Source organism: Littorina saxatilis, linkage group LG17, assembly GCF_037325665.1.
Source record: "Littorina saxatilis isolate snail1 linkage group LG17, US_GU_Lsax_2.0, whole genome shotgun sequence".
Lineage (NCBI taxonomy): Eukaryota > Metazoa > Mollusca > Gastropoda > Littorinimorpha > Littorinidae > Littorina > Littorina saxatilis.
This window is the reverse complement of record NC_090261.1, coordinates 44322059-44335680: the sequence shown is the minus strand read 5'-3', so window position 1 is coordinate 44335680 and position 13622 is coordinate 44322059. Positions and strand designations below refer to the sequence as shown.

The 13622-nt window shown below is 40.6% G+C and overlaps 1 protein-coding gene across 1 annotated transcript in view; it reads right to left on the bottom strand.

Annotated features, from left to right (window-relative positions):
- Nucleotides 1-13622, bottom strand: part of LOC138953165 (nesprin-1-like) — a gene marked incomplete in the record, with an annotated part of 316807 nt that overhangs the window by 213927 nt on the left and 89258 nt on the right. The window contains 13 exon segments of the mRNA XM_070324965.1: nucleotides 664-828; nucleotides 1143-1295; nucleotides 1699-1844; nucleotides 2227-2407; nucleotides 2868-3032; nucleotides 3320-3472; nucleotides 3909-4235; nucleotides 5030-5194; nucleotides 5661-5813; nucleotides 6644-6802; nucleotides 7516-7680; nucleotides 11181-11213; nucleotides 13232-13396. Of these exon segments, the coding sequence (XP_070181066.1) occupies nucleotides 664-828; nucleotides 1143-1295; nucleotides 1699-1844; nucleotides 2227-2407; nucleotides 2868-3032; nucleotides 3320-3472; nucleotides 3909-4235; nucleotides 5030-5194; nucleotides 5661-5813; nucleotides 6644-6802; nucleotides 7516-7680; nucleotides 11181-11213; nucleotides 13232-13396 (2130 nt within the window).

Below are 13622 nucleotides of genomic sequence, written 5' to 3'. Positions count from 1 at the left end.
ACTCTGACATGGAGTACAGGATCTTTTTCGTGCGCACTTGGTCTTGTGCTTGCGTGTACACACGGGGGTGTTCGGACACCGAGGAGAGTCTGCACACAAAGTTGACTCTGAGAAATAAATCTCTCGCCGAACTGACAGCGGCCAAGGCAACTATGCGTCCACTGAAACACACGGGAACATGCCCCTAATGGTTTTACCGTGAGGGCATAAAACAACACTTATCCTCACTGCAACCCATTTTATTACCTACTTTGGCAACATTCAAACATCACTCTAATTTTTTATCAAATACCTTTCAACAGAAGCACTAACCGCACAAGTAATCAGACAGGTAGATGTATCTCATAGTTCTCTACCATGGACCCATGGTACCCACCTAAAATGCTTCCTTAGCATCTGAGTCAAGACCTGTTGGCCCTACATTCTGAATCTACAAAAGTTTCGCTGGGCCTGAATACCAGTACTCACAAAATAGAGGGAACTGTTGCATGCTTGTGATTATTTGTTTAAGCATAGCAACCTTAAGCTGCACACAAAGTTGACTCTGAGAAATAAATCTCTCGCCGAACGTGGGGACAAACTCACGCTGACAGCGGCCAACTGGATACAAATCCGGCGTGCTACCGACTGAGCTACATCCCCGCCCCTGTTTTAACAACTGACCTGGAGCTTCTCCAGCTGTGTCTGGATGGTGAACTTGTCTCCAGAGGTGTCGGAGCAGACGGAGAGTTTGTCGAAGGTGTCCTGCAGCCATGACCTTGCCTCGGAGTACACCTCGCTGTACTGGTGGTGGTCCTGGACGTTCTGCTCGTAACGCTTCAACAGATCCTGTGAGGAAAATGAACACAGTGGTAAACAATCGATTTTACTCGAGTGCCAAACAAATGTACAGCTAAAGGGGTAACAATCTGTACAAGACTCTCCCACATGCACGCATACACACACACCCACATAATCACGCAAGCACACATATACACAAACAACTTTCTGCACTCATAAATTTGTTAAAAATTAAAACTAAATCCCTTTCTCCCCAACTGCCAGCAGAAAAGTTACCAAATCATGTCTGAGAAAATTTTAAAAATTGTTCTAGAAATTTCAACCTTTCAGTCAATACATCTTTTTTATAGTAAAACACTAACCTTGGAGACGGTGATAAGAGCGCTGTATCTCGAGCTCATCTGGGTGAGCTGTGTGGACACACGACTGTCTGTGGACGACTGCATCAAGATCTGGGCCTGCTCTCCTAGGCTGTCGAATGACTCTTGCTGCATCAGTAGCTCTTCATGCAGACTCTGAAACAGAGAACATCAAATGGCATGAAGGTTGTGTCTTTGTGATAATGTTAAAATATTTTGCCTCTAGATTATACACTTCTACAGCTTGCTTCCAGAAAAGCTAAAGCCTGGACTGATATCATTCAAAAAGGTTTTTTTTCTGGAAACAGAGAACATCAAATTGCATATAGGTTGTGTTTATAGTCTGTGACACTGGGCCTTTAGGTAATACACTTCTGCGACTTGTTTTCAGATAGTCTAAAGCCTTGGCTCCTATCGTTTGACCAAATGTTGTATTTCTGATGTCTTGAATACTCTACATAATTTGCTGCAAGCTAGTGTACAGTTTGTTTACAATCAAATGAACAGCTACTTCTGATGAATTCTGGAAACATCTTGTTCTTTTATCTGCTCAATTTACCTTCTGTTTCTCCAGCTGAATGGTTTTCTGCTCCAGTGTGGCCTTGAGTTCTGAGTCAGATTTCATCTCAGACTCTGTGTCTTTGATCCACTGGTTAAGCTGCTCGTAGAAGGCTTCAAACTGCTGCCACTGGTCTCGCAGGTTGCCTGAAACACATGACAACTTTCATGAATAGATTGCTGTAGTTCCAGTACTTTATGGCATTTCAAACACAATGAAAGATGTTTACCATAACACACTGCACATAGATGAGTGATTCAGAGCAGGAGCGATACTGCGTTAACCTGTTCGCCGCTGGGAAATATTATTACACAAAGCATTACCTGTATTTATTTGAATTGACAACTTACAGTGTGCCCTTGATGTACACATGAACCACCACATACACATTGTTTGTTTGTTGCTGTTCTTCTTCTTTGCTGTTTAGTGAACGGTTTGTTACCCTTCAAAATCAACTTACCCAGGCAGTGAAAGGGTTAAAGATAAGAATTATTTTCTGTGTTTTAATCAAATTGTAACGCAACTCACTGAGAGTGGTGGTGAGGGTGTCCAGGTCGGTCTCAAAGCCTTCATAGTCAGTGGCCAGCATGGTGAGCTCCTCCTTGATCAGGTTCTGGCCCTGTGTGGAAGTCTGTGGTAACACTGTGTTCCCTCGCTCCTGTGCTTCCCGCAGCTTGGCTTGTCCCGCACCCACACTGCCACTGATCTCCTGCAATTGTCAATAGGAAATTAGAATACAACAGACCTGCAGAAACTTGAAATGGGTAAAAACACAGTGTGTTTTTTGAACCAGAAAAATGCACAGATTTGATACAGGAGTTACTGCAACCTCCGATCTTTTTGAAGAGAGGACACCTAATAAGACAAACATTTTGCTGTCAACTGGTCTATTAAGCCGTTTACAGTACAACACACACACACACACACACACACACACACACACACACACACACACACACACACACACACACACACACACAAATACAAACCACCACCCCAACATTCTGAGTAAAACCCAGCCTCACAGCAAAAATGCAAAGCCGAGGATCTAGGATCTAAGTTACTTTGAAAGTAGCTGGTCTATGAACATATGATCATCAGATGACACTAAAAAGTATTTGAGATAAAATTAATCTAGACCAAAATTAACAATAAAAACAAACATCCACCTGAACTTTGTGGAGCTGAGCTTCGATAGCGCTTCTGTCTCCACGAACATCACTGCACATGTTGAGTTTGTCAGTGGTGGCTCCCAGCCAATCAGAAGCTGCCATGTAAGAGTCACGATAAACCTGGTGGTCACGTAAGTTCCTCTCGCAGTTCTGTAGCAGGATCTGAAACAATAAAAAACACTTTGGTTTGAAAATCTGTTGTTTGGACGTCTTGTATTTTAAAACTACACAGCCCCTTGTTTGATATTCGTCTTCAGTCATTTTCTACAGCAAAGTACCATTATGAACAGACTAATTCAGACATTCTCTCGACCACAGTCATTCTCACACATCCGTCCTTCCTTACCCCCTGTCTCTCTCTCTCTCCCTCTCTCTCAACTTTAATCCTTCTCTTTCAGTCAAGAAACTGCATCCATTTCAGACATCCAGATGCTATCAAAGATGCCTACCTTTCCCTTGTTGCCGAGTGTCTCGTATCTGGTGACAACCTGTCTGATCTGGTTGCCCAGGTTGTCATCACGGCTGCTGCGTTTCAAGGTCATGGCTTTCTCGTTCAGGTTGTCGATGGTGCTCTGCTGGGACTGGATGTTCAGCTGAAGGACCTGTGCAAACAATTGATACAGCTAGGTTTAATTTTTGTCCTTCAATGGGCTAATTACAAATTACCAGTATTTAACCAGTCAAATCTCAACCCGTCATGCATACGGGTTGATGTTTAGTTTGACCATTTTCTTAATTACAAAAACCACTGTGTTTAATTAGCCAGCATGACAGAGCGAATTGTTTCTGTGAGAGCCAAGAGTCACACTTGCAAAGAAATACCGGTGTGGAAAGTCGCTAGGTCAGTCACACTACACTAGAACCCCCCAATTTCAGATTTCCTCCTTCTATGACCCTCCTTTCTCAGATGTTCTGTTCATAATATCTGTAAATATACCTCCATTTTAAGACTTCCTCCATTTTAAGACTGGATTTTCTCAGATGTTTTAAGGTCATAAAAAGGGGGTTCCACTGTCCATCATCTAGATCTCCACCAACCTTGACTCTCTCTAGCTGCAGTTTCTTCTCCTGCATGGTGTTCTGCGATGCAGACTCTGCGGCCACCTGGTTCTCCAGGTCCTGCAGCCATCTGACCAGCTGACCCAGGCTGTCGTCATACACCGTCCACTGCGCCAGCATCCCTTCCTGCTGCGACCGTGCCTCCAGCAGTCGGCCAGACAGTGCGTCATATTCCTGTTGCAGCGTCTGCATGTCGCGGCGCATTGCGTCACGGCCGGCGACGGAAGTGTTGGGCAGAACCATCTGGAGGTTGTCTAGGGCGATCTGAAGCATGTGCATCCCTTCCTCTTTCTCTGCAAGCAGGTCCTGGGAGATGAGAAGATTGCCAAATTTAGTACATGTGTTTTATGTTTTTATGTCAGTATGAATGGTGCATGTGTTTTAAATCTTTCAGTCAGTATATGAATAGCTCAGCTCTGCTTCTATGAATGGCTCAGGTCTGCTCAGTATCTCTGCCAATAGCTACTATGAGATGCGAAGAAGGTAAAAATGTAGTCCATGTGTTTGAAGTCTTTCAGTCTACAAGAACAGCTCAGATCTGGTTCAGCTCTGATAAGTGTATGGCAAGGTCAGAAGCAAACCAACAGTATTTTATGCGAGTAGTTTACATTCCAGACCAAGTCAAGATTACAAGTTTCAAACTTCAAACACACAATGTTTCTTCAGATGAGCAAGACAACGTCATGAGCATGAACTAGAACAGCCAAGTTTAGTGATATAATTTTCTTCAGATGAGCAAGACAACGTCATGAGCATGAACTAGAACAGCCAAGTTTAGTGATATAATTTTCTTCAGATGAGCAAGACAACGTCATGAGCATGAACTAGAACAGCCAAGTTTAGTGATATCATTTTCTTCTGAAAGAAAAGAAATGAAAACAAACGCAACCATTAATTATTAACTTACACTTGTTTGAGTTATCAGCTTTGAGTCAAGATAAGCACAACAAAAGGCCAATTTAAAGCACACTTGCGAGGATGTTGTTTTAAAGTTCTTTTTCTCTCTGCATATGCATATAATTTATTTTGCTCTCTCTCAATGAAGCTTAAATTCAAGCTGACAAGCAGCATATCAACTATTCATGCAGTCCGTTCCTTGCCTGCACTTTGGAGAGTCTGTCTTGTATGGTGGTCTTGTCCCCACTGGTATCCAGGATGTTTGATACTCTGGTCTCCATGTCATTCAGCCAAGCACGACACGAGTCGAATGACTGAATGTAGGCCTGGTGGTCCAACACATACTGCTCCCATCGACGGCACAGCTCCTGCAAACACAACCATCATACAATCAGTAAAGATTATTTTGCCTCTAGCACATCAGAAGGACTCCATTTCTTCATATTTCTGACAATCCTCAACATACACTTGACCAGTTCTGAAGAAAGAAACTCTGACACATAATGAGTATAGATAACTACCACTGAAAGTATTTACAAGGCACTACAGAACACCAGTAAACCGACTAGTTCAAAATATGAAAATGACATTCAGCGACACCGTTACATTTCACTTATATACATACAAATTTACAGTTCAGTAAGTCGTCAAAGAGCAGGTATACACCATTTTAAAAAAAAATGCAGTCTTGAGAACTATCATGAGACCAAACTCTTTCCATTGTACATAATACCACACAACACAAAACTTACAAGGATCCAACATCCAACATCTGCAAATATGCAGTAGAATTATTGATCAAGGCAGAAAACAAGCTGAGGGTGTTGAACTGACCTTGCTGTTGATGGCGGCAGTCTGGTAACGGGTGGCCAGCTGGGAAGCCTGGCTCACCACTCGGGAGTCAGCGCTCACTTGCATCAGGTCTTGGGCAGAGTCGCTCAGCTGGTCAAGGTCACGTTGGTGCTGACCGATCTCCCCCTGAAGGGCCTGATGGTAAGAAAAACAGATGACATTGAAATAGGTGTGGTAGCTTTGTTTGTACATGTATGTCCTAGGCATCACCGACATTAAGAAACAGATTAGTCATGTATACCTAGACAAGTCAACAGATTAGTCATGTATACCTAGACAAGTCAACAGATTAGCCATGTATACCTAGACAAGTCAACAGATTAGCCATGTATACCTAGACAAGTCAACAGATTAGCCATGTATACCTAGACAAGTCAACAGATTAGCCATGTATACCTAGACAAGTCAACAGATTAGCCATGTATACCTAGACAAGTCAACAGATTAGTCATGTATACCTAGACAAGTCAACAGATTAGTCATGTATACCTAGACAAGTCAACAGATTAGTCATGTATACCTAGACAAGTCAACAGATTAGCCATGTATACCTAGACAAGTCAACAGATTAGCCATGTATACCTAGACAAGTCAACAGATTAGCCATGTATACCTAGACAAGTCAACAGATTAGCCATGTATACCTAGACAAGTCAACAGATTAGTCATGTATACCTAGACAAGTCAACAGATTAGTCATGTATACCTAGACAAGTCAACAGATTAGTCATGTATACCTAGACAAGTCAACAGATTTTAATAGGATACAGTGGTACATGCGATGAAAGAGTCCTTGGAATCAGCCAAAAGTAATCCTTCATTGCAGGCAGGCTGTCATGACAGCTATAGTTAAGTCAAAATAATTAGACAAAGGGACAATAGCAGGTGTTCTTTCTTGGGAAGTGTCCTCTCTTCAGAGGGGTCTCACGTGGCAGGTACCAATGTGCAACATTATTGACATTCACCTTGAGTTTGTCCAGTTGTGACTGCTTGTCGTCAAGGGCAGATTTGAGGTCGATGTCTCTCAGCCTCCCCTCCACCTCCTTCAGCCACCCCCCACACTTCTCCTGCCACGACTCAAACTCCCGCCACTGGTCCATGCACGACTCCAGGTCACTCTTCGTCTGTCATGAAACACACAAGGACATTGTTTTTTAATGTCTGCCATCTCGGTTTTCTGATTTTTTTCCAACTGTTACTGCTGCAATATCATTCTGGGTCTGCCAAATTACAATCTACAGCTTCGATTCAATGATCCGTTTGATTTCTGCACTAGTCTGATCTGAATACACAACTTTATTTCAAATGCGCCATAATTGTCTCAATGAAAACAACTAATATATTAAAATTTGAAAATTGCACACTTTTGCCAACAATGGGACATTCTGACAATTTTGTCTCTGCCTACACGTGGTTTCTAACCGAGATATTACACAACACACTTTTTGTTCTCCCAAAGCAGCCAAGCCCCTTTTTCTTCTTCGTCAACAACACAGATGGGGAACACTGGTTACTATTAGGCTGCTGCAGGCTGATGATATTTCAAGGGAGCAACAATCTTTTCTCTCAGCAGTGCAGCCAATCAGTTCATGTTTGAATACATACTTTCAACAAGGTGGCTGTATAGGCTCTGTCTTCTAGCTGGGGACATACTATTTCCATCTGTTTCATAACATCTACCAGCATATCTTTGGTATAATGTGGCCAAGTAAACAAAAATTACATCCTTTTACCAAGTCCAGCGACAGCCACCAACAGAATTATCTTCAGCACAATTAATGTCGCTCTACGCTTTGGACTACTTTTACCATATCCCTGCTCACATATATGGACATACCTTTGCCAGAGCCATGATGAAGGCTTCCCAGTCGGCTCTCAGAGCCTCCGTGTCCCTCATGACGACGTCGCGACCTTGTGGCGCTGTGTGCGGCAGAACTTTCTGTGCCAGGCTGATCACATTCTTCACCTTGGGTTCTCCCTCCATCTTGGTGGCCAGGATGTCCTGAAGCGTCACAAGTCAAAATGTCAGTTTGGTCAAACAAATTATAAATGTGAATCTTGGTTACCAGCCTTGGCTTGATAGCTTAATGTTAAACATCTTGGCAGATGTGAACTCAGAGGTACATGAGTTTACTGCTTGAAGTCACAAAGACAGGGCTGACTCGGTTTTTTTCTTAAACGCTCTCACAGCTCTCATGATATACTGATGAATCTTCTATTTAGCAGATCAGAAGAATGAGGAGTGGTTGACTGAAATGTCAGTGTTTGACATGTATTCCAAGCTGTTAATACTTGCTTAACAGATTGCATGTCTTTCAGCCTGTATGTATGATCTTTGCTTTTTTGTTCAAATCTTGGTGCTAATTAACAAACCACTCGAAACTCCTCTGAGAGACCTCATCAGCACAGAACCAACAACTTAATTATACCAACCAAAAAAACAAGTGCAAACTTCAGAGACTTTCTTCTTTACAAATTTCAAGTTCAAACTCGAAATTATGCACAGTTTAGTAACATAGAACTATTTCTTCAGACAATACACACAATCACGTACGCATGCATGCACGCACAAACGCGCACACACACTCACACTGAGCCTTATCATATCCCACAAACATGTGTACGCACACACACTCACACTGAGCCTTATCATATCCCACAAACATGTGTATGCACACCATCACTCACAAGAGTGAACAAACACAAATAGAAAATACCAAGGGAAATGTGCTATCACAACCATCCAAGTGCCCAACAGCAAAGAAGAAAACTGGCCTCAACAGTGTAAAATCAATTAAAAAAATATTAAAAAAATTAAAATTATTTATCCTACATACGTGAGAGAGACACCCGTGAGATAATAATCGTTCAAATCACACGTGTATATCATGTAAATGAGGTCATGTCAAGCAAGTCTGGTAGGGACCTGTTTTTCCACTGCTTATGATGACAAAGTCACCGAGACAAACGTCATTATAGAAAAAAAAATTGCGCTCGCTAATTACCCTCGATGAATCTTTAGAACTAACACGTCACGCCACACTTTCAGAGTGACGTTTTTTTGCTTTGACGTAACAGATTGCACGAGGCTTTAGAAGAGATCGAGGTTCCAAAACAAGCGTCTTCAATTTAGCTGCCTCGACTGCAGGACATTTTCAGTAAAATACACGTAAGTACAGTATGTAGGATCAACAGAATACTACATGGCTTGCTGTTTCGTACCAGATTTACACTCGTTGCTTTTTCAAATAGTGAACAGCTCGCTTTCGCTCGCAGTTCAATATTTTAAAAAAACAACTCGTGTAAATCTGGTACGACACAGCAAGCCATGTAGTATTCTCTATGTCCTGGTACTGGGTGCATTTAGTGATACCTTCCTTCCTGTGTTAAAACCATCATGCACACGACCACAGATCTATCCAGGATTTAACATGGGATGAGAGAATCCTGCTTCTTGAAAACATACCCAAAGTCCACAGCCTGCCTGCTTCCTGTGCATCTAACTTTTTTTTTTTTTGAACCCACCACCTGGGCTAGGAAAGGGGGAAGAACTCTCGCTTCCGAGGCAAGTGCACTTACCACTCGGCCACCCTTTTCCTTTTGAAAAAGAAGGTTACTGGGAAAAGAAGGTTTCTGTAACACAGGCAGTACTGGTGCAATGGGAGAGGAATCGATTTTGTTTCTGTAACTTAATTACTTTGTCTGTCGTTAAATAGATCCTCTTTGTGTCCCTACAAAAAGGGGAAGAAGTTAAAAGTGAAGTCTAACTTCTTTTTAAAAGCATGTTAAAACTAGCTGATGCATGTGTATTGGAGTGTGTATTGGAGTAAACCAATGGAAGAAGTAGTTCTTTCATAATTTGCTCCGAACTTAAGTGTGCTACCTTCCAAACTTTGATGAAATACTATAAAACAAAAAACAATTACAATTTTTTTTTTTAAACCCACTGTATATGACAAAAAAATTCAACTGCTGCTGCCTGATTTTTATCACAGGTAATAATATCTGTAAAACCAGGCTGGGCCAAGTTAGACTCTTTAATCTATAACTAAGTAAATAAACTCTAATTTCTACAATAAGCAACTGAAAAAAGCAGCAATTTGTAAAAAACAAAAACAAAACAAAATGAGAAAGAAACTAATGAGAAAAAAAATAAAACTAGCAGTATGCCAACACAAAATCCAGACCAACCACAAAAGCCACAAAATAAAGAGTCACAAAAATTTAACAGCAACACCAACAGATCAAGATTAAGAACACAAGACATTAACCAAATAACTGAATCAAAAACAAAGACACATACTATTTCTTAAGTCATATGCTGATTTTCTGTTAGGAAGCGCATTGCAAAATGACACATGAAGACCTGCAAAATTGATCTGTCTGTCTGTCTGTCTGTCTGTCTGCCTGCCCATCTGTCTGCCTGCCTGTCTGTCTGTCATTCTCTGTCTCTGCTCTCTCTCGTTTTCTTTACTGAACACTAAAGATAGTCCAGAAGAAGTTTGTTCTTCCTTAGAGAGTGTGGTCTATTTCTAATTACATTTTGTCTAAACCCTACAAAGGACACCCTTTCAAATAAAATATTTTTCTATTGGAAGAGAACATGCAAAGATTACAAGTATGCACACACAGAGCTTGAATTTTCTTTTTCAAAGAAGAAATGACAACACAGTAAGAGAGAAATATGAAGATAAAAAGAAAACTAGGTACTATTCGATTTTCTTCCCTTTCTCTATCTCTTCCTGCTTGAATGTCCTTTTTATCAAGACCTTCGAGCAAAGTATTAGAAAATCTTGAACTCTAAGACGCTGCAACAACAACTTGTGTATTTCTGTGGCTTTAATGAGGATAATGTGATGAACAGCTTCAGCAGATTTGTGTTCTTCATGTTATAGAAGAGACGAACCCTTATAAATCAGGTTCAGTGACATATCAGGGTCTTAATGTATTTGTTGAATTTTATGCGTGACTATAATTTATAACTGTGCAGATACTATTGCTGTTATTTTAACCACTATTGTAAGGGGCTGTGGCCTTAGACAATTAAAGATTTGTTCTTGTTCTTGTTCTTGTTCCTGCTTGAATACATTTAAATCAACTGATTCATAAAATAAAGCTAAAGTTTCCAAAAGTAAAAAAAAAATTGTTATAATAAACTTCCAGAAAATCTTATCCGGTATTTGTTTCTCTCCTTTTAATGTACAGATATACAGACATTCGATAAGGCTGCAGATGTTCCTTTAAGAAAAATCCAAACACAGGACTTCACGTCATGCTTATAGAAAATTCACACACAAAGTACATTCTAACTCTGAATATCATGAAATTATTGACATGATGAGATTGCTTCTCAGCAGCAAAACAATATTCACACCCAGAAGCTGCTGGTCATAGATTGTGTTCAAGCTCTTCAGTTCGTTGTTAATTCAGAGAATCTCAAAAGCAATACACATCATATATGCTTATGTACATGTGCAGTGTCACTGTGGAATTGTTTCTTACACTCTTGCTTGGTTCTTCATAGTGTGTCAGATCCTGTTTAACATTCAAATGTGACTGCTCAGTAAAAATGTCCAATAACAAACAAGAAAGAAAACAAATGCATGCATCGCAATAGCAACAGAGCTCAGCCAGCGACTATGAGACGTAATGACATGCATGATTCATGATACGGGGTCATGCAATCAAGATGAATGGCCTTAACGTGAACGTGTCTCACAGAACAAGTCCACTTGCAGAAAAAAAAGTTGGTTGTAAGACAAACATGCACATAGCCTACCCTCTGAGGTGAAAAATTCACAGCATCTTTGTCTTACTATCAGGTTTCACACTTTATTTTGTCACATATTCTAAGTGGGTTGGATTGGTGAGGGAAAGGGGATGAAGGGGGAGAACTCTAGCTGTTATGGATTTCAATGTGCACCGAGTGTCAAACCATTGAAAACGTGCACACACACACACACACACACACACACACACACACACACACACACACACACACACACACACACACACACACACACACACACAAAATCTGAGTGTTTATTTCCGGTTAAGCCTCTTTCTAGCTTTGTCTAGCGTCTTAGCTGCTTTCTGAAAGCAAATTGTGATGGGCAAACGATTAATTCACTGAACTCCTTGTTTGTCTTCTAACCAGATATAAGGTGAAGTATGTGTCTCCTGACTAATCTATTCTACAACCAAGTCAATCTATGCCTGGTAACTTGTCTCTTTTGTTTTAAAGTGCATATCTAAGGACTTACCAACCAGGTATTTTATGGCATGCAAATGCCCATTTTCTCTCAAATATGCTTTTCTATGTACATGCTGGTTCAACCATAGCCTACACTTTCGATACAATACTAAGTTTGTACACTGGAGGTATAGCAGACACTGATAGTTAAATATTTACCAAACGTTTTCCCGATCGATCAAAATCTTTCTACAAAATTAGAAGATACACCGATGTCAGACAAACTATTGACTAAAATCATGGCTGTAATCTCTACAGAGCCCCTCCCCCTTCCATACAAAAAAGTCTAAACTTTATCTGATACAACTGTACTCTGTGATGACAGACTATACTTTTCATCCATAGCACAAGGGTTAAACGCCTATTTTCAAAGATGAAAAAATCTGAGAGGCAGTCTGACGGAAGTTAAAAATGAAAAAATGAAAACTAATGCCACAAATAAACGCAACAGATTGGTGCTGATGGAAAACAAAATTAAACAAACTTTGAAGCAAAAGTCAAGAAGTTACTACACAACAAAACCTGCAAGACTTACACATCGCCGCTGTGGACACCAAAACATCAAAACATCATTTAGCATGCGCACGCAAACATCAAGTTTCAAGCCCAAATTCAAAAGTGACAAGTTAGTATAAAGCTGTCGACGTATACCATGCACAAAACTGCTTCACTCCCACAAAAAAGTTTTTTCCCCCATTCCTTCTTTTACTTTTACTTTCAAAAACCTTCCCTTGAAACCAAACTAAAAACATACCATTGGATATTTCCCCTTTGATGTGAAAATTGATACCGGATGTATCCCCTTGAAATTTCAAAATGAAAATGTAACTCCTGTGTTGTTTACCAGTGCTTCATGCAAAGAAGACAACATAAACAGGCACATGCCTGTTGACACCGAAAGCATGCTAAACCCCAACCATTCATCCACAGAATCCATATGTGACACACTTGAATAATTACAGTGTAGTTTGTCTGCAGAACAACCATTCCAAACGAATCTTAAGTGCAGGTTTGCAATTTATATGAGCAAAATTAATAACAAAAGATTTCTTTGTTATATCCTTTTCAGTAACAACTGTATTTTATTTTAATTAAGTCAAGACACTCATGCAAGCAAAAAACCCAAAACATTACAACATCCAATTGCATGCGTGCACCAAAGAAAAACAGTGCTTGCATGCATGTTTATCAAACCCACTAGATTACGGACCCAAGAGGGAATAGACTTCCCGCCAAATAACTACATCCCATATATCCATCCCAACTAGTGTTCATAAGTATTCTTAGCACCTGTGCTCACCTGTATTTTGTCAAGTCTGCTCTGAATGGCATGGCGATCGCCAGAAACATCAGAACAGGCGGAAAGTTTCTCTCGTACACTGTTGAGCCATTCCACACAGCTGTTGTAGTTGTCACTGTATTCTTGATGCTCAGCCACAAACTTCTCATACTGCTGTACTCTTTCCTGTGACAAAAACGTAGACAGCAGTCAGAGCCTGCCTGTGGTTCAGAAGCAGAAAGCAGTATGGTTGATGCTGCTTAATATCATGCTTTTGGTTTTTCAGAAAATGTGTGGTGATCACCAGTATGTGATAATACGTGGTTCGTGATTGTCCTGTTTATTGTTACTGTGGAACAGATTTGAAAACTTGAAACTCTGTGATAATACACCATTTGCTTTTTGTTGACAT